At 50.6% G+C, this 22,727-nt stretch overlaps 1 protein-coding gene across 1 annotated transcript in view; it reads right to left on the reverse strand.

The window, feature by feature from the left end:
- MAP3K15 (mitogen-activated protein kinase kinase kinase 15) overlaps positions 1-22,727 on the reverse strand; it is a gene marked incomplete at its 5' end in the record, with an annotated part of 123,320 nt that overhangs the window by 1,611 nt on the left and 98,982 nt on the right. The window contains 11 exons of the mRNA XM_029929621.1: positions 577-689; positions 2,699-2,748; positions 2,800-2,903; positions 3,936-4,041; positions 4,676-4,861; positions 5,569-5,728; positions 6,214-6,382; positions 7,112-7,304; positions 12,124-12,281; positions 20,364-20,469; positions 20,709-20,839. Coding sequence (XP_029785481.1) covers positions 577-689; positions 2,699-2,748; positions 2,800-2,903; positions 3,936-4,041; positions 4,676-4,861; positions 5,569-5,728; positions 6,214-6,382; positions 7,112-7,304; positions 12,124-12,281; positions 20,364-20,469; positions 20,709-20,839 — 1,476 coding nt within the window. The remainder of the gene's footprint in view (positions 1-576; positions 690-2,698; positions 2,749-2,799; positions 2,904-3,935; positions 4,042-4,675; positions 4,862-5,568; positions 5,729-6,213; positions 6,383-7,111; positions 7,305-12,123; positions 12,282-20,363; positions 20,470-20,708; positions 20,840-22,727) is intronic.

The raw sequence follows: 22,727 nt of genomic DNA on the forward strand, positions 1-22,727 counted from the left end.
CTGTTCTAGGAGGTAGTTGTAGTCCTTTTCGAGGCACAAGATGAATGCAGTTTAGAAGTTAGGCAGGTATGTAGTAAGAAATTTTCATCACCCCAAGAAGTTCTTTTTTTTTAAGACACAGAGGGACAGAGCACCAGTGCAGGAGGCACAGAATCTGAAACAGGCTCCAGGCTCAGAGCTGTCAGCACAGAGCCTGACATGGGGCTTGAACCCACAGACGGTGACATCATGACTTGAGCCGAAGTCGGATGCTCAACCGACTGAGCTACCCAGGCGCCCCACCTGTCCCTATAGTTTTGCCTTTAGTGGAGGATTGCATATATAAATACTCCATATTTAGGAACTTGTGTGTAGCCTTTTGAATCTGCCTTCACTTAGCACCATGCATTTGCAATTTATCTGTTTTTTAATGTTATCAGTAGTTCCTTTTTATTGCTGATTAGTATTCTAGAATCTACTGGAGTACTTACTGGTTTCATAGAGAGTAATTATGGCTGTGTTAGGGCTGACCAGACCATTAGGCAGATTTTCAGTGGTCTCTCACACACAAGTCAGAGCAAGTAGAAAATTACTCACCATTAGATTTGAACTGTAACTGAAGACGGTATAATTCTTGAGTTTTCTGCTCTAGGGTTTGCCGTAGAAGATTCTGGTACTCTATTTCTTTCTGAACTAGGTTGTCCAAAAGTCTGGTTAAACAAACAAGCCATTATCCAGAGAGAGCCTAACACCGCTCAGTTAATTCTCAAACATTTGTTGAAAAAAAAAAATGATATAGTCCCCAACAGTCTGGTTGCAACTTGTACCTGGGCACCTACCTTGTGTTTCCTGCCTTTGAAAACAAAGACCAGCACTTAGGGCAGGGGTCTGTTTTGTCTCAAAATGTATTAGGTTTCCATATAACCCCCAGAAAGATAACCTGAGGGTGATTGGTCATCTCAGCCAGGAGGGATCTGATAATTACAACTTGTCTCTCTGAGTCAGGTCAAGTTGCTGAAACTACTACTCAGGCTCTTCCTTCGGGGGACGGGGGGGAAGGCCAAGGAGCTAGAAGCCCTGCTGCTGCTGCTTGTGTAGCTGTTTATTTTTGAGAGAGTGCACGCACAAGCGCAAGCAGGGGAGAGGCAGAGAGAGGGGGACAGAGGATCCAAAGCAGGCTCTGCACTGAAAGCAGTGAGCCCGGACTCACGACCCTCAAGATCACAACCTGAGCCCAGCCAGGTGCCCCTGCTTCCGATGGACGGCAGCGGGAGGGGGCCGGCACTGAGACGGCCTTCAGCCAGAGGAACACAAGTGCAGGCGGTTATGGGACCAGTGACTGCTCCAGGCTTCACCGGGGCTGGCCTGGCTCTCAGGACAGACCAGTGCCTCCAGGCTCTGCCTGACAGCAGCTAAGGCCTCTGGACAGGCATGAGCGGTTGGCTGCCGTCATTACTAAGTCTACAGAAGAGCTAGCAGCAGTGTAGGTGAAGAGCCCTTGAGCCTGTAACAGTTTAGGAATTTAGTAATTATAAACCTTCCCAGAAAATATTTTAAAGTGGTGCTAATTATCACTATCAGCTTCCACATTTGTCTTATTTAAAAGGTTTCATAATTCTGCTACCACTACCTGCTAATTACAACACCAAGTCTCATGGCACCTGGGTGCCTCCGTCAGTTAAGTGTCCGACTCCTGATTTCCACACAGGTCACCTCACGGCTTGTGGCAGCGAGCCCCCCCTCTGTTCACGGCGCAGAGCCTGCTTGGCATTCTCTCTCCCTGCCTCTCCCCCACTGGCACGCTTTCAAAATAAATAAGCATTAAAAAATGGGGGGGGAAGCTCTCTAGGTCTCTAAAAAGAAGTGATACTTCAGAGATCCCTGGGATGTATACAGTGTTTCCTCCAAAATATGCACGCCTGGCACCGTACCACCCTGTTGAGTATTAACTAGCATTAGCAGTGATCACAGGGTAACAAGTCATCATTTACAACCAGCACCAACTCATTTGCTCTGCCCCGGGTTAATTTTTTTTTTTTTTTTACTGTATTGTCAAGTTGGTTTCCATATAACCCCCAGTGCTCTTCCCCACAAGTGCCCTCCTCCATGCCCAGGTCTACTGATGGTGATTACCCAGAGCAAACGGGAATCGCTGTACTCCTTTAACAAATACACTTCAGTATCTACTATGTGCCAGGACGTGAACAAAACTGACCAGCTGTCTTGGGGGTACCTCACAGCACTGCCAGGGTCCCCTGGCTGGGAAAGCAGGCCATGAATGCCTGCTGGGTAATGCTGACCAATCACACAAGAGATTCGAACAGGAGACGGTAAACTCCCGTAGGGCCGGGGTTACGGGTCCGTCAGATCTGCCACCAGCCCCGGGCTCGGCTGCGTCAGCAGGCGCAGGCTGCAGCTGTCCGCTGCTCGCTCGGCTGGCCCCACACGCCACGCCAGGGTCTCAGCCTGGTGAAGAGACCAAAAAAACTCCCAAGATGCTGCTGCCTTTCGGAGGGCTGGCTGCTTGGGGGCTGGTGGCCAGGCCTCCCGCCTCTCTGACTGCCAACATTAAAGAGGGAGGCCTTCTCCTGCACGTGGGGCTGAGACCACCGCCTTGCACACTTGGTTGGTGGAGATGCTTTTCGGAGACCTGGGTGAGACCCTCCCGCAAGCAGAGCGATCACCTTAGTGGCCTGGCTCACTGTCCCGGCCTGCCCACCTGCTGGTTTCTTGTCGCAGCTCGCCCAGCTGGAAGTTCAGGGGCTGTGGCTCCAGGGTGCGCACTGAAGGGGGGCTGCTCCCACCACGTGCTGCACGCACGTCACTTCTGGGCAGGTCTGCCGGGCGATAATCGACCTCCACCTCATCTGTGTCCTTGTCCACCCCTTCGGTCTCTGATGTGGGCTCGAAGTGGGCTTGGAGCTCTGTGAGATGACGGGAGGAGAAAGGACCGTGGTCACACGTGGCCATGGCTCAGTGTAGCATGTGTCCTTAGGCCAGCAAACCAGAGTGTTGGGAGGCCGGCCGACTTGGTAAAGTGTGGCCGCAGGTCCTCTGTTCTCAGCAGTGAAAAGGTGCTCACCGCCAGTTTGTAGACAGGAAACGGAGGCTGACTGATGTTAAGTTAGTTAGCCAAGGACGGTTCTAAATAGGTACAGCCAGGCTTCCAACCTGGCCTGGGTTCTTTAACTACAGAAAAGGTGGCTGCTTGGAGTGGGCATGATGACCTCTGGGGTTTAATGAGAACCAGGCAGAAGAGGGCATGACGGGGCGGGAGCAAAGTCAAGAAAGGACATGGCAGTGTCGACAGAAGTGCAGAGCCTCCCCCTCCAAAGATGAAGTCACCACAGGAGAGTGAACTTGGGTATTCAGTGGCTCTGTCACTTCACAAAGGAGAGGTACAAGAGCAAAAAACTGGGGTGCCTAGGTGGCTCAGTCAGTTAAGCATCTGACTCCCGGCTTCAGCTAAGGTCATGATCTCACAGTTTCATGAATTCAAGCCCCATGTCGAGCTGTGCTGACGGTGCAGAGCCTGCTTGGGATTCGCTCTTCTCTCTCTCTGTCCCTCCCCCATTCACACCATCTCCCTGTTTCCCCCCCCCCCCCCCCAACAAACTTTTGAAACAAAGCCAAAGACTTTTAGAGTACCCCGTGATGACTCTGACAGGAGACGGAGCCACTGAATCAAGCCAGCAGTAGGCATTCCTGAGCCTGTAAGAGGGGGCGCTCAGGCCCAGGGCGCCCTCTTACGTCACAAGTTCTGTCTATATGCAGTCTCTTTGGCTATGTCAAGGGGACACAGAAGTATGGCTCCAGGGGAAGTTCTTAGCATTTCTGGAATTGCTAACAAGTATACTGCCCAGGCAGGAAGGAGAAAACAACACTCGCTGAGCGCAGACCACGCGTCCTCTCATCCATGGCCCAAGCCTGACCCGGGCTGGAAAGGTGGCACTTACCTGGGATGAGAATGGTGACCGCAGCCTGCACCGCTCGACGTAGGATGTTGTCCATGGCGAACATCCAGTGGGGCCTAATAAAATGGTTCCTCAAAACTTTATTCACCTATAAACCACAAAAATCAGATTTCTGGTCTGTTGTACTTTTAAGAAATAGGAGTTTTTAATAATTCTGGTTTACTTCTACTCGGAGATAAAATTTAACTGTGCTGCTCTGCATCTCTACCTGACCCTGGTGTCTTCCACACCGGGCCTTCCTCCAAGCTGGCCCTGAGTCAGGCTGGGTCTTCGGGACGGTTGCAGCGACCGGATCTCCCGCCCCAGGCTGTGTGCTGTTTACTCAAGAGAGTATGTTTTGTGTACCTTCGAAAAGCCAGGCTCTGCACTGAGGGCGTGGGACACAAAGCTGGACTAGATACAGTTTCAGGCCTGGACCAACTCACATCTGTCTGCACAGACACATAAGCTTAAACCTCATACCTACTCAGCTGGCAGATGCCACTTGTTCCCAAGTCCTCCAAGTCCTAGACTCCTGCTCTTAGTGGCCAGAAGCAATCATCTCATTCCCCTGTACTTGCGTATTCTATGTTTAGAATGAACTGCTGAAACTAGGGACTCGGGTGTAGACAGAAGAGATGAGGACTATAGGAGTAGATGGCAACTGAACTCCATGGCTGTGAGCCACTTCAGTGGGCTTCCTGCCTTCTAGCACATTCTCTAGAGCCCGAGGGAACACTTACAGCATCCTGAAATCCAAACAATACCAGATGAATCTGATTGATGGATGAGCGGTCAAAGTACAGGTCCATTTTTAGCTTTGATATCGTGGACGCCATCACTCTGTGCTCTGGGGAATGGATGAAGTCCCTCAGGATCCCAATTATTTGCTTGATGTGGCCGACTGAGAGATGCAAGTCTTCTGTACTCTGATCACCACACCCCCCAAAAATAATTTTCATTGAGTAAGTGAGAGAGGGAGGGGGAAACTTATTATGCGAACTCCCCAGGTGAGAAAGGGTTTGTAGAATTCCCTCCAGATCTTTCATTAGGTGGTCCCCTCTCCTCCCTGCCCCCCCACTCTAGGAATGGTTCTGCCCTCCTGCTGAACCCCTTATAACTGCTGCCCCCTCTTCTGGCCCCTGGTAGAAGGCACAGTTCATAGGGCAAGTGGCCTTTTCCTAAAAAGACCTTCCCGCTTCCAAGAGAAGTTAAAATGCAAATATTTTTACCCATAACCTTTCTCCCTAAAGGGTTGCACTCCCAGCTTCTGAGTGCAACTCCACGTGTCCTGCAGCTAGGGGCTCAAAACCAAGGTTAACAGGAATGCAGGGCAAAGGCTGGGAGTCCCTAAGCTTCGTGCTGCATTTGGCTTGTTTTCCACCAGGGGGCAGCACCACCACACGCCTGGGTTCACCGCAGTGTTCCGCACATTCAGGCTTCACTGGAGGGTTTTTTTTCTTTGTATTTTCTTTTGTCTTGTTGGAAGAGGGAAGGGCACTGGGAAATAGTTATGGTGACTATCGTAACTGCACAAACGGTCCAGGGCAGAAGACTCTGTCCCTTGTGGACCTGTTCCGGGACCTGGGGCTAGGCAGAGGGGGTGGGATGGGCAGCTCCCCCGACCTGGTCCTACCTGGGCCACGTACTCTAGCAGGTTGGAAGCCACCTGGTTCTGCTCCTCCCAGAGGATTTTGTACAGGATGGCGCGGCACTCACTGTCCTTGAGCAGCAGGAAGAGGCCTGGGTCCCTGTCCTCCGGGTATGGGGACGAGGCTGACCTCTCATCTGGAACACTGCAAACACATGCAACACTCCCTCTGTGTACGGGAACAAAGTCTCTGGGCTGGGATGCCACATGGGGGGGGAGGAGCTAAGAGGTGACTCCTCTGCAGTCCCCGCCCTTAATAAGGGTTCTGCAGGAGGCAGGCAGATTGGAGAGAGATGCAGTGTTTTTTTCTAACCCTCAGAGCACCAGTTTTGGGAGAGGGAGGGAGAAGGGGGGAAAGGGAAAGAAAAAGGGGACGATGGGAGGAAGAGCAGAAGGGATGAGAGAGAAGGGGAAGTGAGGAGGGAAAGGGAACAGGAAGGTGGGGAAGTGACCACAGTGAACACACTGCCTGCTGCCTTCTTCACCTGCACTGTTGGCTGCCCTACTAACTGTACAGAAAGCTAATACCCTTGGCAGCCATCTAGCTTTGACCTGGGAGGGATTTGGCTCCTGGTGAAAGCGAGTACCCCTCACAGGCCCACAGTCTAGGGAAGGGGGGGTGGGCCATACCTAAGCCGGTGGTGGAGCCGATGCTTGGGTGCCTGGGCCTTCTCGAAGAACACATCCACCTGCGCATCATAGTCCGGGAAGACCGAGCTGTGGTCGCTGCTGCCGCCGTCGCCGCCGCCCATGGATTCTCCAGAGGTGCCCAGGGCCAGCATGGTGCCCCGGGTACCCTCTGTGTGGGGACAGACACGGAGGGGGGAGGCTAAGCCTTAACCACTCAGGCCAGGTGACCTATGCAGGGGCCTGCTAGGTCTGTGCTGCTCTAACAGGGCAGTATAGTCAATCACCCAGGGGTCCCCAAAATGTAGGTTCCATTTCAGCAGGTCTGAGGCCCAACTCTGTGTCTCTAAGCAGCCTGCAGCAAACACCAACACAGCCAGTCTCATCCGAGCAAGATGCTGGGCATCTCTGTCCTGGCTTCCACTCCACCCACACCAGGAAAGATAAAACCAACGGCTTCCTTTCCAGAGGCCACTTTTATGTCATTGCCAGGTAGGGCTCACTGCCCTAGAAGGGGCCACCTAGCCTCAGTGGGGTAGGACAGCTGCTGTGCCCCTTAATCAAGGTCAGGAGCAGCACAGGGGGAAAGGCCAGGCTCTGCATGAACAGAAGACCCCAAACCCGATTCTCGGCACAATCTCAAAGGAAAGACTTTAAGAAGGTGGGTGTGCCGCTCCCAACTGTGGGGCTCCCTCTGTCCATCACGAAATCCAGGGACATTCATTGGCTGGGTGTGACAACCCCCCTGCCCGCTGCAGCAATTCCTGCCAGTCTTCACAGTGACAGGCTCCGTGCGGGCAGGTGGCGCAGTGCTCTGGAGAGCGGGCATTCGCCGTGACGGAGGACCCAGGCAACTACCGTGCCCAGGCGGCACCCCGCTGTCCAGGCAGCCAGACCTCACCTGCTGGCTTGAAAGGCTTGAAAGCAATTCGGTTCTTCTTGCACTTTTTCACCTGCCTTAAGAAACCCTCTTTGAGCAGCTGGGCAGCAGTGGCACGTTTGTGGGGGTCAGGCTCAAAACAGGATAAAATGAAGGCTTTGGCATCAGCTGAAAGGCCTTCCGGGATCTCAGGGTGGATCTTAAACATCCCCACCTGCATTTAAGTGAGAGGTGACAGATGTGACTTGCAGACTGTGAGGCCTGAGGCACATCCAGCTGGACACGCCTTCCATACAAAGCTCCTACCCTGCTTCCCTCTGGGGAGCCGGTGGGCTAGAGCATCCTCAATGACGCGCCCGGCTGGCCCCTTGGGACTTTGCTTTGCCAGGTAAGTTGTTGGGAAAGTGAAATCAGAGGAGTCTCAGAGCCTCTCTTCTAGTTCTTTTGGAGCCCTGAGGCCAAATGCAGGGAGGCTCAACAGTTTGGAGGTAGGGGTGCATGGAGTTCCTAATCGAAGGGCATAAGGTTTCAGGTAAGCAAGATGCACCCGTTCTTGGGGCACCGGGCTGGCTCAGAGAGAAGAACACATGACTCCTGGCCTCGGGGTTCTAAGTTCAAGCCCCACATTCAGTGCAGAGATTACTTAAATAAAAAAATCTTGTGGCTCCTGGGCGGCTCAGTCAGTTAAGCATCCGACTCTTGATTGTGGCTCAGGTCATGATCCCGCGGGGGTGCGGGGGTGGGGCGGGCCCCTCCCTCCCCCCTCCCGCTAACGGCTCCGTGATGAGCATGGAGCCTGCTTAACATTCTCGTTATCCCTCCCTCCCCCTGCCCTCTCACCCAATTGCCTTCTCTCAGATAAAAAAATACTTTAAAAATAAAGCCTAAGACCTAATGGAGAACCAGGGGGAACGGAGGAGGGAGAGAGAGTTGGGGAGAGAGAGGGATGCAGAACTTGAGAGACTATTGAAAGCTGAGAATGAACTGAGGGTTGGGGGGGAGGGGGGAGGGGGGAAGACAGGTGGTGGTGATGGTGGAGGGCACTTGAGGGGAAGAGCACTGGGTGCTGTATGGAAAACAATTTGACAATAAAATATTATGGAAAAAAAATAAAGCCTAAAAACTTAAGAAAAAAACCCCATAAAGACAAAAAACAAACAAAACCCAACATGAATCCATTCTAGAGTTCCGCTGTCCAACACTGGACCGAGTCTGCACTAGCGCAGCAAGCACCTGAAAACATGCTAACGGTGTAGAGCTCCTGTTAGCCGTTCTTTCCACAACAAAAGTTTTTAAGTCGAGTTTTAGATTTTGAGAACACTGAACACTGGATGAAATATACCCCCAAGATTTGAAATGCAGGACACCTTACAGTGGCACCTCTCCCCTAGGGGGCAGAGAGGAAGGGCACTAAGGGGCCAGAGACAGGAATTCAGGACAAGAGCCCAAAGAAGAAAGGGGTGGCCTCCCCTGCAAGACGGTCAGAAACCGAAAAGCAAATGTAGGCAGCGCCTTGGTGCCCTGCGGCCACATTACTTCTAAAGGGACTTTGCAGTCGCTCGGAAGGTCCCTGTGGGAGTTCTCCTAGCCTGACATCACAGAGCGCCCCAGCCGGGTGCCTGAAAACAAGGCAGATGTATTCTCTGTCTGGAGGGTGCAAGTCTAAAATCAAGGTGCCGACAGGGCCACACTCCCTCCAAAATCTAGAGGAACCCGCCCTTGCCTCTTCTAGCTTCGGGTGGCTGTGGCACTGAATGGCCTGTAGACACACCACCCTTACCTTGGCCTTGGCGTGGTGCCCTCTGCGTCCACATCATCACCTCTCTGGGCCCAATGTTGGTGTCAGCACCAGCTAGTGACTAGCCTGAGGCCACGGATACAATGTTCAACAGCCGCAGCGGCTCCACCACGGCAGACACTGCGGGGGGTGGGGGGTAGTGGGAGGGGGTTACCGCTGTCCTCTGGCCCAGGCGCTCAGGTGGCTTGTCGAGATTGTGGGTGCCAGAAGACACTTGTGGACTTGAGGTCCCAACAGTGGAGCTGCCTGGCAGCTACTGGGAGGGTGGGAAGCTCTGAGAACCTTCTGCAGGGGTAGGGCTGGGGTAGCACCTGCAGCGCAGTCTGCTGAGGAGCCCACACCCGGCTCAAACCCGCCCTCCTGCCTCTGAGTTCCCCTGAAGACGCCAAGCCGGAGTGTCGGGCAGACACACGGGCGGCAAGGGTTCAGGGCGACGGGCGACAGGCCACCAGAGAAGCAGGAAGTTCTATCAGGCTGCTGTGAGGCACTGGGACCTCACTATCGAGAAGCAGTGAATCCACTCTCTTCCTCCTTAACCTTCAGGCGAACAAAAATGTGCCAAGTGTACTCGGAGCCAGAAGCCACAGACCTGGCCTTAGACACATTCGGCTGTCCTGACGTCGGCTTCCCGTGGGGTGGGAAGCACGTCCCTTCCCAAGGGAGCAGGCCCAGTGGTAAAATCCACCCCCAATGGTGGCCGGTCTTACGTGGGCCCCGACGCATGGGGTGGCCTTCCCGTGAGCTCTGGGAGGGCTTTTAGAATGACGCAGTCACCAGTGTCTGCCACCCAGAGCCCCGCCTCTTCTAAACCAGTCAGAAACCCGCCCTTCAAAGATGGACCCATGTGGCCTTGAGCCTCACGGGGGCAAGGGCAAGTACATATTCACCAGAAAGCTGCTACAACTGCTCCAGGCATTCAGCAAAGTGGCAGGATATAACCTCAATGCACAGAAATTGGTTGCATTCCTGTACACCAACAATGAAGCAACAGAAAGAGACATCAAGGAATTGACCCCATTTACAACTGCACCAAAAAACCATAAAATACCTAGGATTAATATAACCGAAGAGGTGAAAAATCTATACACTGAAAACTATAGAAAGCTTATGAATGAAATTGAAGACGACACACAAAAATGGAAAAATATTCTGTGCTCCTGGACTGGAAGAACAAACATTGTTAAAATGTCAATACTACTCAAAACACTCTACATATTCAATGCAATCCCTATCAAAACAACACCAGCATTCTTCACAGAACGTTAGAACAAACAATCCTAAAATTCATATGGAACCAGAAAAGACCCCAAATAACCAAAGCAATCCTGAAAAAGAAAACCAAAGCAGGAGGCATCACAATCCCAGAGTTCAAGCTGTATTACAAAGCTGTCATCATCAAGACAGTATGGTGCTGGCACAAAAACACTCAGATCAATGGAACAGAATAGAGAACCCAGAAATGGACCCACAAATGTATGGCCACCTAATCTTTGACAAAGCAGGAAAGAATATCCAGTAGAATGAAGACACTCTCTTCAGCAAGTGGTGCTGGGAAAACTGGACATGACATGCAGAATAATGAACCTGGACCACTTTCTTACAACATAACACAAAAACAAACTCAAAATGGATGAAACACCTAAATATAAGACAGGAAGCCATCAAAACCCTCAAGGAGAAAGCAGGCAAGAACCTCTTAGACCTCGGTTGCAGCAACTTCTTACTCAATACGTCTCCAGAGGCAAGGGAAACAAAAGCAAAAATGAACTACCGGACCTCATCAAAATGAAAAGCTTCTGCACAGCAAAGGAAACAATCAGCAAAACTAAAACCGATGGAATGGGAGAAGATATTTGCAAACAACGTATCAGATAAAGGGTTAGTATCCAAAATCTATAGAGAATTTATCAAACTTAACACACAAAAAACCAAATAATCCAGTGAAGGATTGGGCAAAAGACATGAATAGCCACTTCTCCAAAGGCGGCATCCACATGGCCAACAGACACATGAAAAAGTGCTCAACATCACTCATCATCAGGGAAATACAAATCAAACCCACAAAGAGATACCACCTCACACCCGTCAGAAGAGCTAACACTAACAACTCAGGCAGCAACAGATGCTGGCGAGGATGCGGAGAAAAAGGATCTCTTTTGTGCTGCTGGTGGGAATGCAAAGTGGTGCAGCCACTCTGGAAAACAGTATGGAGATTCCTTAGAAAATTAAAAATAGAACTAGCCTACGACGCAGCAATTGCACTACTAGGTATTTAACCGAGGGTTACAAGTGTGCTGTTTTGAAGGGGCACATGCACCCCAATGTTTACAGCAGCACTATCGACAATAGCCTAAGTACGGAAAGAGCCCAAATGTCTATCAACGGATGACTGGATAAAGAAGAGGTAGTATGTATATACAGTGGGATATTAGTCAGCAATCAAAAAGAATGAGATCTTGCCATTTTCAACTATGTGGCTGGAACTGGAGGGTATCATGCTAAGTGAAATTAGTCAGAGAAAGTCAAATGTCATATGACTTCACTCATATAAGGACTTTTAAGATAGAAAACAGATGAACATAAAGGAAGAGAAGCAAAAATAATATAGAAACAGGGAGGGGGACAAAACGTAAGAGACTCTATATAAATATAGAGAACAGGGGTTGCTGGAGGGGTTGTGGGAGGGGGATGGGCTAAATGGGTAAGGGACATGAAGAAATCTCTCCTGAAATCAGTGTTGCACCGTAGGCTAACTAACTTGGATGTAAATTAAACAATAAATAAATTATTAACAAAAAAAAGAAAGATTCATCTCTATCTCCCAGTTTCCGGGGGAGGGGACACTTCAGCAGTGTCTTACTCCCAAACTACCTCCTATCTTAAATATTTGAGACAATTCTTTTTCCTTTGGGTAAACAGCCAATGCAAATGGTCATCTCATTTACCATTTAACCGACTGAGCCACCCAGGCGCCCCGGTCATCTCATTTACCGAATGACCCTTGGACGCACTATTGTGACCAGTGGCGCTATCCGGTCCACGCACTGGAGGACTAGTGATGGTTTCCTTGGAGACCAAGGGTGAGAAGGCGGAGGTGCTTGGTGACTGCCTGTGCACGCAGCACATTCTCATCTTTCTCTCCTGCCTTTGTGGAGAGATTTCTGGAGTAGCAAGAGGTTTTGTCTGTACTTATTATTTCCTGACACCAGCAACTTCAATCACCAAACCGTCTTACTCTGAACATCGCTGCCTGCGGCTCGCCGAGCTCATCGAACGGAGGCCTGCCGGTGGCCATCTCAATGACGGTGCAGCCCAGGGACCAGATATCAGCCGGGGCGCCATACCCTTGCGGACCCTGATTGATGATCTCAGGTGCCATGTACTGCAGAGTGCCTGTGGGAAAACAAATAAAGATTGTGGGCACCACGCTGCACAAAAATCTAAGTGGACTGTTAGTAAACGAGCGTGTGAACTTCAACCCTCTCATTAATGCCCGATGGAGCCTGCTCTCTTGCATAAATGGTGTGTGTGTGGTTGCATCCTTTCTCTGACCAGAGACAGGCAACATATCTACCTCTGATACTAGTCATATTGAGAGAAGATTGCCCAGTTCCTTGAAGGATAAATGGGCCCCGACCCCATCCACTCAGTGCCCAGTCATGCACACCACACACAGGGAAGCACGGAATGGAAGACACAGCACCTGACCTTGGGGGCTGCCTAGTGGAGGAGACAGATGCTAGGACGAGGGTGGGGGCGGGGCACGGGAAAATGTAGTAAGTGCTAAGACAGAGGACTCTGAGAACGCGCATGAAAGTGCTTGATTCTGCCTGCTTCGAGTCAGGAAAAGTTTTACCTGGTTCTCTGAGGAGGAAATGCCAAGACAGGGTTAGACACAAGAGAGATTTATTGGGGAGAAATACATGTGGGATAAAGGGGGAGGGAGCAGGATGGGCAGGGGAAACTGTCAAACCAGTGCCAATGGGACACCTGGGAAAGGGGACAGGGAAGGAAGAAGTGGGCAGGCCGAGTCTCAGAACAGCTCAGAGACCACTTCAGTCAGGCCACTGGGGAGTCCCCGACCCAGAGCTGCCCCTTGTAGGAGTCCCGCGTTGCTCCAGCACCCTGCTGGCGTGCAGTCGGCCTGGAGCAGGCGTGGTCAAGAACAACCCTGCCATGAACGCGCAGGCAGAGCCACAGAAGGCGACAGACGGGACCGAGCCTCCCACTGCGAAGGCTGAAGGGGTGGCCAGTGGGATGGGCGGACTCTCAGGCTGGGGAAGAGCGTGAGCGAAGGTGTGAAGTACAGAGAGAGTTCAGAGAACCACCGGCAAAGTCTGGGGGTTACGGCAGGGAATTACGAGTTAAAAACCAAGGAGGCAGTGGCCAGGGCACAGCCCAAATGGCAAGTGGTTATAATGAAGGCTCTGGCTTTGGACGCTCTCCTGTGGGTCACGAGCTGCTGTAGGTCACAGGGAAGGCGGTGATTAGACAAAGCGCTGGGAGGAGAAAGCATTGCAGAGACGTGGGCAGGGAGGTCAATCAGGGCTCTGGGAGTAAAATCATAAGTTCTTAGTTTCTTCTGGAAACCAAGGCTGAGGAAAGCACCAGCACCAGACACTATATGCTGGCAAAGTGGTTTCTAATCAACAGCGAATTTGCAGAGGACACTTGCCAAGGTGTGAACAGAGAACACAGATGCCCAGAGAAATTCAAGTGCCTAGCTCAAGACCATGCAACCAGAGGTTTCCAGAGTCTTAGTCAATGAAAACAAAGGGCTCGTTGGTTTTAAAAAAATTGGAGAAGCTATGTACTACACCTTCCTCTTGAAGATGCAATGTCTTTTGGCATTTTTTCTTCCAATGAGCATTTGAAAGGTACCAACCCATAAAATGTTTTACAATAATGAAAGTCCTTGGTGCAGTACGATATGGTAGCCACTAGCCACATATAACCACTGGAGCCATTGCAACATGGCTCAGGAAACTGAAGAAATTAATTTTACTTTTGTTTAATTTTTAAAGATTCAAAGTAGGGGCACCCGAGTGGCTCAGTCGTTTAAGTCCCTGACCTCAGCTCAGGTCATGATCTCATGGCTTGTGAACTGAAGCCCTGCATCGGGCTCTGTGCTGACAGCTCAGTGCCTGGAGCCTGCTTTGGAATCTGGGTCTCCCTCTCTTTCTGCCTCTCCCCTCCCCCCACGGTGTCTATCTCTCCCTCTAAAAACTAAACAAACATTAAAAAAAATTCAAACTGGGGCACCTGGGTGGCTCAGTCGGTTGACCATCTGACATCGGCTCAGGTCATGATCTCACGGTTTGTGGGTTCGAGCCCCACGCCAGGCTCTGTGACAGCTCAGAGCCTGGAGCCTGCTTCGGATTCTGTACCTCCCTCTTTCACCCTCCCCTGCATGTGCTGTCTCTGTCTCTCAAATAAAAAATAAAAAATTTAGAAAATTCAAACTAAGGTGAAACATACGTCCATGAGCTCAGCCAATCAGTAGGGCACAAATGATGCTTCTGGTTTCCAGAGCTGAGAGGCTGCTGGGCAAGTGCTGCTTCCCTGCTTCCCTTCGGCTGCTGCAGGGCTGGGCAAGACAGAGGCTCACAGCACTTGCTGCACTGTTAGGAAATCCCGGGGCCCTAGGGAGGGAACTTCCAGCGACACAACCTCCCCTCCCAGGCTTGTGCTGCTGTGAATAATGAATGGAGAGGGCCTTGACAGAGGATGTGCCTTCTACCGAATCCACAATCCATTAATTGAGGAAAGACTTATGCTTTTTATTAACTCAGGTGTTCGCTCTTAGCTCTGCTCTAGGATGCTGGGCCTGGGACTCTACAAACCACATGTGCTTTGCCTGCACGTCCTGTTAGGCTCTGCCACTAGGGGGCGTGAGAGAGAGGGAGCTTGGGAGCTGAACCGGCTTGCTCAGGCACACCCACGAGAAAGGAGGAAGGAGCGGATCTTGCTCCCCAAAGTCGGCTGCTGATCTCTGAGGGAGTTGCACTTTGGACCCTCCGCTGCTTCCTGCAGCGGTGCCTGGCTCCAGGTTCTAGCTATTTTGTCCGCCCAGAACCAGCTTCCTGTTGCCCCACCACCGGTTACCTGCTCCACTCCAGTCACACCCTCCTGAAAGGCTCACATTCTATCCTTCCTGTGCTCCTTGCAAGGCCTAGAAATAGAAGCTGCTTTCTGGTAACTCGGGCCCAGTAAATGGTTCTTTTGACTAAATCCTCTCTGTAAAAATAACAGGTAATTTTGGTTTTCCTGCCTGGATCCCAGCCAACACAATTACTAAAAGTTAATTCTTAAAAGAGTAAGAGGATCAACTTTGATAAAGTTATGTGATGTAGCAAATAGCACTATACCAAACCTCCATGGTATATCGACCCTGGTCAAATAACTGCGTCTCAGTACAACTGTTTCATAATTGGAGGCTTAAGACTGCTTTATGCCAAGTATGGAAATTTTCTTTATATGAAAACAGTAAACATCACCCTTTATAAAGGTAAGGACTTAGCAAGGACATCCATATTGGTTATTTATTGCTATGTAATACATTAGCCCAAATGTTAGCACCTCAAACACAGGAGTTAGGATGTCACACAGTTTCCACGGGTCGGAATCTCTGACCTAGCCTCCAGGTGACCCACTGCCACTCTGCCTTTATCTGCTCATCAGAAGAGAGTCACTCATCTGGGAGCCTGGGTGGGCTGGTCGGTTAAGTACTTGTCCAACTTTTGATTTTGGCTCAGGTCACGATCTCATGGTTCGTGAGATAGAGCCCCAAATCGGGCTCCATGCTGATGGAGGCTGCTTGGGATTTTGTCTCTCCCCCTCTCTCTTTCTCTGCCCCTCCCAGGCTTGTGCACTCTCTCAAACTTAAAAACTTAAAAAAAAAAAAAAAAGAGAAAGAAGTCAGTCATTAAGCCCACCCCATATTCAAGGGTAGGGGTTACAACAGGCTGTGAACACCAGGGGGTGGAGGCCACTGGGGGCCATCTTGGAGGCTACCGGCCACAATGCCTGACTCCCCATTAGTATGCGGACGGCTTACAAGGCCTCTCCACGTAGCACTGTCTATGTGCCTCTCACAACCTGGGAAGGTCTGCCATTATTCCCATTTTACACATGGGGAAAACAAGCCTCAGAGAAGGTAGGGGATGTGTTCAAGCTGGAACTCAGGTCTTCCGTCTCCACATTTGGAACTGTGCACCATGGCAGTGCTGATGTATGCAATGAATCCAGGAGAAACACAACCAAAGCAAATGCTGCCTAAACAGACGTCGAGTTGACGCAAGGATTTCCAAAGCCACACTGTGACGTGTTCCCGTACAGCTGGAAGGTGGCGGGCAATCAGAGAGAGTGGCGTGCTCCATTTTCCTGGGCACCAGATTCACAGAGAAACCACCCCCTCACAGTAAGCATGCAATGGAGACGGAGCCACACAACGATTTCCAATAGTTAAGGGACCGTCCCCGAGCAGTGTGCATGTTGTGCAGGTTTATCAGCTGCCCCGAACCAGCTTCTGCCTAGAAATCAAGTAAAGATGTCAGTGGTAGGGTGCGGGGGGTGGGGGGGGGATGTGACTAAAACAGAAGTCGTCTCGAACTTGCCTTCAGTCTGCCTTTCTTAAGGGTGTCCTATCCTTTCAACACTTCATGTTCCCCAAGATGTGCCTACACACAGGTCATGTGATCAGCCAGCCTTGACTCTCAGTGATCTACACTGAGAGGGGCACAGGGTTCAGGAAGAGGGGACAGGAGGCCCACTGGCATTGACCCAGACCGCTGGGGACATAAAACTGTGGGGGCTCCTGGAGAACTACCCAAGCAGGATTTTCAAATTACCAGCAAAGAAAATGCATGGCACAGGACAGTAATTTAGAAGTTTCGATTCAGGCACCAAGATAAAAGCCAGACACCAAGACAAGGAGTGAGAGACGGATGACACGCGTGTTTCAAAGGGTCTGATACAACTGGCCACACATCTCCCAGGCCCCTAGCCCGGGGGCCTTCCGCCCAGGTCAGGGATTAAAAAGACTGAGAGAGGAGAGACTGGAGGTGGGGGACTGTTGAAAGGGACTTCTTTGGACACTCCTCTGCCGGGAGGCCTGCCCTCTCACGACAGGAGCCGAGGAAGGGCTGTGCCCCAAACGGCGACTCAGGCACGTCCACACTCCCTCCGGAAAGCCACACCTGAAAGGAGGGCACAGGCACAAGCGCTTTCTAAGGCCCTGGAATGCACTGTTAGAGGCGAAGGTTTGCACATTTCCTACTAATGAAGCACAGAAAGGAGAAACAAGAGGCCTCCTGTGCCTCCCTGGACGCCCTGCCAGAGGATGGATGGGCCTGGGAGGCGGGGACACCACTGCGAGGGCTCCTGGTTGGGCCCACGCAGGGCTCCGCAGGCATGTCTCCCTCGTTGGTATGCTGCACACAGGACTGGGTCCCCTGGGAGCAAAAGCAGCTACAGCAGCGGCCCGCAGGGTCCGGGGACACTGCCAAGCCCTCCTGACACTGGGTGGGAGATGCACGGACCCAGGACACCAGGCGTGGGAGCCACTGCAGACACAGGTCTGTGTTAGAGGCATCCTGCTCAGAGGCCATCTCCCATGGCCTGGACCCCTCCAGAGAAACACCCCGAGGGCTGTGTCCAATGTGAGGGGTAAAAGTGGGGGGCAGGAGGAGGCAGTCAGCTAAAAAACAGGCCCCTACCCGTGACGTGCAAGTTATGAGGGCCGTGGCAGGAAAGCGTTCACGGTAACCATAGCCAGGCCTAGAGTACACGAATCCAGCTTAGAACAGCACCAGTCCAGTGACCACTTTCTGCGCCCGTCTCCTCCCCTTCCCACGGCTGGGGAGCAGGGAAGGCGGTGGGGGCGGGTGAGACAAGAGGAGATTCAAGCTGGCCTGCCACCTGCCACTAGGCAGGCAGGGACAGGGGCGGGGCGCTATCAAGGCGCTATCCCTGTTATCCCACTCAGCTAATCGCAGTATTGCCGAGTACATTAACGTGGTCCCTCTAAAATTTGTTTTTAATGTTTATTTTTTTGAGAGAGACATACAGAGCATGAGCAGGGGAGGGGCAGAGACAGAGGGAGACACAGAATCCGAAGCAGGCCCCAGGCTCTAAGCTGTCAGCACAGAGCCCCACGTGGGGCTCGAACTCACAAACTGCAAGATCATGACCTGAGCCGAAGTCAGACACTTAACCGACTGAGCCACCCAGGTGCCCCAGTGTGGAATTACACAATTCAGACTGTCTGCTTCTCGAAGCCCCTAAGACTTGCTCTCAGTTGTCTGAGGCAGGCTGGCAAAGTCCCATAGGGCGATGGGAGACAAAGAGGAGGGGGCTTTTATGATTATACCTTCTGAGACTGACAGGTTCAACATGTTTGTTACCCACAGGAACTTGATTCTCTCAAAGGCTTCTGGCAGCTCTGATAACCTGGGATCTTCTAAGCGCAAATTAGTATTTACTTAATTTATTTGTTTAACACATACTTCAGTTGCACTTGCTGTGAGTCAGGTACCTGGTCCCAGCGCTTCCCCAATATTAACTCATTTAATCCTCATAAAACCCCTCTGATCTAGGTACAACGAACATCTCCATTTTACTTAAGAAGAAACTATGGCACAGAGAGGTTAAGTAACATGCCAAAAGTCACATAGGTAGTAAGCGGTTGAGCCAGAATTTGAAGCAAAGACCTTCAAAGCCATAGACCAGAACAGAGTTCTTTTCCTAAGATGAATGAAAACTTAGGTCTACACCATGGTTTGTATGTGACTGTTCATACTAGAGTTATTCACAATAGCCCAGATGTGGGGGTGCCTGGGTAGCTCAGTCAGTTGGACCCTAATGACCCTTCCTCCCGTTCTAGCTGAGTTATACTACAGCAAAAACCCCTGAGTACATGGGAAGGGAGGCTTCAGGGCCCGAAGTCGCCTGAGCCTCTCACCCCACTTCCGGGCTCCCACGGCCTCCGGGCATCTGCCTAGAAAAGCCCTGCCGCATCCTCAGGCATCCACGCAGGGCTCTGCACCAACCAGCTGAGGCCTCTTTACAGAAGCACTTGGTGTTGCAAAGAGTAATGATATGCAGGGGCGTTTCCTACCCAAAATGAGACCCCTTCTTTGTTATCCCCCAAACACCCCTGCATTATTTTGCAATGCAAAATTCATGCCTCCTAAAGTCAAATACTTGGGAAAATGTGATATGCAATAATGAATTCTACATGCATTTTCTTTGTGAATTTCTCTTCTCCTTGGGGATGCTAATTATAAGATAAATTGTCAGGAGTTTTCTGTTTTGAAATAGCTCCTTGTCATATCAGAGACCCCCTTGCTACATATTGCCACGCTAACTGGTGGCTTCCACAGAGGAGGGCAGAAGTCATTTTCAATTAGGGTAATAAAATACGTGCCAGTCATACATACAAACGTCCTTACAGATATGTGTGGATACATGTATATTTTCTATCAGAAACAAAAAATGAAAGCTTGACACATTCTTTATTTGTGAGATTCTGGTGGAGCCCTTGGCATAATATTCTCCCTCTGTGAGGTGGGCGTGTATCTCCTCTGCTATCACAAGTGAGATGCCATTTCTGACATATGCAAGTTCTCTTTAGACAGGGACTGTGTCTCCACCGTGGGCGTCCAGCAAAACCCTATTGTTGAAGCAAAGCTCAGACATTATTCACTAAGACGAAGGCCAAATCTGTCTCCTCCACAGCTCTGTGCCCCATGGATAGCGAACAGAGCCATAATATTCTCAGCCCTGTTTCTTAATTCCAAAGCAAGATCTTTGTGACCCTTTTATTATACCTTCGGGGACCATAAACCTTTCCTTATTCAAAATCAGTACTTCTTTCCAGGAATCAATTATTTTTAAGCAGGAATTTAAAAAAGCCACGGGTAGCTTTTGAACTCATTCAGCTCCCTAGTCTTATAAACAGAAAGCTAGCTCGCTGGTAATTTTGTGCCACGCTTGGAATCCAGTCCCTCTAAACACTTACCTCATTCCATCCCTGACACAGAGTGAAGAAAATCCAATTCCTTAAAGCTACTTCCAAGACCGTATTCCCCAGAAAAATTAGCTTCCCTTGGAAACAGACCCACGTCGAAGTGCAAGGTACCAGAACTCACGAAGGTAACAGGCTACATTCAGGAAAGACCAGTAAAACACCCTAACGAGTGGCCTGAGGGCTAGTGTGATCCAGAATTGCCAATGACCTTAACTTAGAAGACATGCTGCTACTTACTTGGCTGAGGGCTCAGAAACCTCAAGCAGAGCACCATACCTACCCAACCTTTGAAGACGACGAAGACAGCTATGGCAACAGTGACAAAGCTCAAACCATCTGAAGTTGGGGACAACACGTCATCCACCTCAACTGCCAACTGCTGCACTGCAGTGCCCAGTGAACCTACCTCTGGGACAGTGGTCCGCACTGAGCCCTGTCCCGCTTACCTGTGAAAGTCCCGGTATACAGATTCAGTCCTGCAAGGCGCTTGGAGGTTCCAAAATCGGAGATTTTCACCACACCACTGTACATATTCACCAAGACATTATCGCCCTTCAGACAAGAAAAAATATCAGATGCTGAAGGGCAGATTTAAACAAGTGATGTGAAATAGATTTGTAGCCTAAGAAACAGTCCCAAGTATCCAGCGAGACCAGACTTGGCACCGCGAGGGCCGTCACGCTCCATTCAGCCCCATCTCTGAGCTGGTCAGGCGGCCGACCCTGCCAGCCAGCAGCTCACGTGGTCTGGGACGCACAAAGGACACCTCGTCACCTGAGACGAGCCAGTACCTTGATGTCTCGGTGCACAATCTGGTTTGCGTGGAGATACTTGAGGCCTTCCAGGATTTGCTTGGTGTACAACCTGATGGTGGGCTCCTTCATTGGCCCCCACGTTGATCGCAAAAGAGCAGAAAGGCTTCCTGGAAATGGACATAGCACAAAACACATCAGGCTGATGCAGATTCAATCGCAAGAGTCAGGGAAACAAAGTGAGGTGACGGGGTTTTTCAAAATGTTTATTCATTTTGGGGGAGGGGGTGCGGGGAAGAATCCCAAGCAGGCTCCACGCTGTCAGTGCAGAGCTGACTTGGGGCTTGAATGTGCATACCGTGAGATTGTGACCTGAGCGGAAATCAAGAGTTGGACGCTTCACCGACTGAGCTGCCCTGGCACAGTGACAGTCCCGCTGCGCCCTGGCTAAGTGCCACGTCTTTCCTCCCTTTGTGGCCTGTTTCCCAGCTGTGTGAGCAGTGTAGCCAGAGAAGGGATGGGAGATGGAGGGTGAGCGGGAACCCCCGGGGCCCCTGAAACTCGGCGGGGCTCCCTATGCGTGTAGCTCTGTTGGCCTGCACAGGGTGAGGAGAGGAGCGTAGCAAGCACCGTGGACATGAGAGGGCCGCCCCCCGCCGGACCTTCAGCCTGGGTCAAAGCCACACTGTATACCTTGCCGGGAAATCACAGGTGGACAGGACCAGAATGAGGGGCCATTCAAGGAGATAGGGACGGGGATCAGAGGAGGCCGGGGCTGCCCACCCCCACGGGTAGAAGCCCTCAGGGCCAGGACTGCCTTAACGTCCCTCCAGCTCCCGCCTCAATTATACTGAACACTGAACATTTGGGCCAAAAGAAGACAATTCTGAGCATCTGGCTCAGAGGTTATTGCACAGGCATCAGCCCGCCTCAGCCTGACACCTTGCTCAGTGCTGGAGGAACCTTGCCACGTGCCTCGGTTTCTCCATCTGTAAAAGGGTATGTGCACATCTATCTTGAATTCTGCTACATCCTTAAACCTCGCCCTTGGGATATCAAATAATGTAAACAGCAGTGACATATTTTCTGCTAGACTATGAGCAACGAGGAAGAACAAACTATTTTATCCTTATTGTGACCTTCAAAATCTAGCCCACTGCCTGGCTCTTCATATACACATTTAGGATCTTAATATAACAGGAGGCTCTTAATAATTACTGGTTAAATGAATGAATACAGGTTCTAACTGAAGTTTTAGTGTTTGTATTCAGGTAAGAATTATCATTATTTTTTATTTTAGTTATTTTAGAGAGCAAGAAGGAGTATGCAAATGGGGGAGAGGGGCAAAGGGGGAGGCAGAGGGGGAGAGGGAGGGAAGGAGAGAGACAGAGAATATCTTAAGCATGGTCCACATTCAGAGCAGAGAGCCTGACATGGGGCTTGATCCCATGGGATCATGACCTAAGCTGAAATCAAGAGTTGGACGCTCAACTGACTGAGCCACCAGGCGCCACAATTTTATTTATTTATTTATTTATTTATTTATTTATTTATTTATTTAAATGCACACTTACTGAGTTCTTGCTTTAAAAGCTTTAAAATGGTGCCAGGCAGAAACCAAGAGCTCAGTAAGTGTGCATTTAAAAAAAAATCATAATAAAATTGGGGCGCCTAGGTGGCTCAGTTGGTTGAGCGTCCAGCTTCAGCTCAGGTCATGATCTCATGGTTTGTGGGTTCGAGCCCCATGTCAGGTTCTGTGCTGACAGCTCAGAGCCTGGAGCCTGTCTTTGGATTCTATATCTCCCTCTCTCTCTGACCCTCCCCTGCTCATGCTGTCTCTCTCTCTCTCTCTCAAAAATAAAAAACATTAGAAAAATTTTTTAAAAAATAAAAGCTTTACTTACACTATCTCATTTAATCCATCCAACAACCCACTGAGCTGGGGTCATTATTGCTCCAGTAATTATTACTACTCCAATCATTATGGTAATTATTGTTACTTCAATTTTATTTTTTATTTATTTATTTTTTTGTTTTTTTACGGGGGGCGTGCGATCG

Source organism: Suricata suricatta, chromosome X (assembly GCF_006229205.1).
Source record: "Suricata suricatta isolate VVHF042 chromosome X, meerkat_22Aug2017_6uvM2_HiC, whole genome shotgun sequence".
NCBI lineage: Eukaryota > Metazoa > Chordata > Mammalia > Carnivora > Herpestidae > Suricata > Suricata suricatta.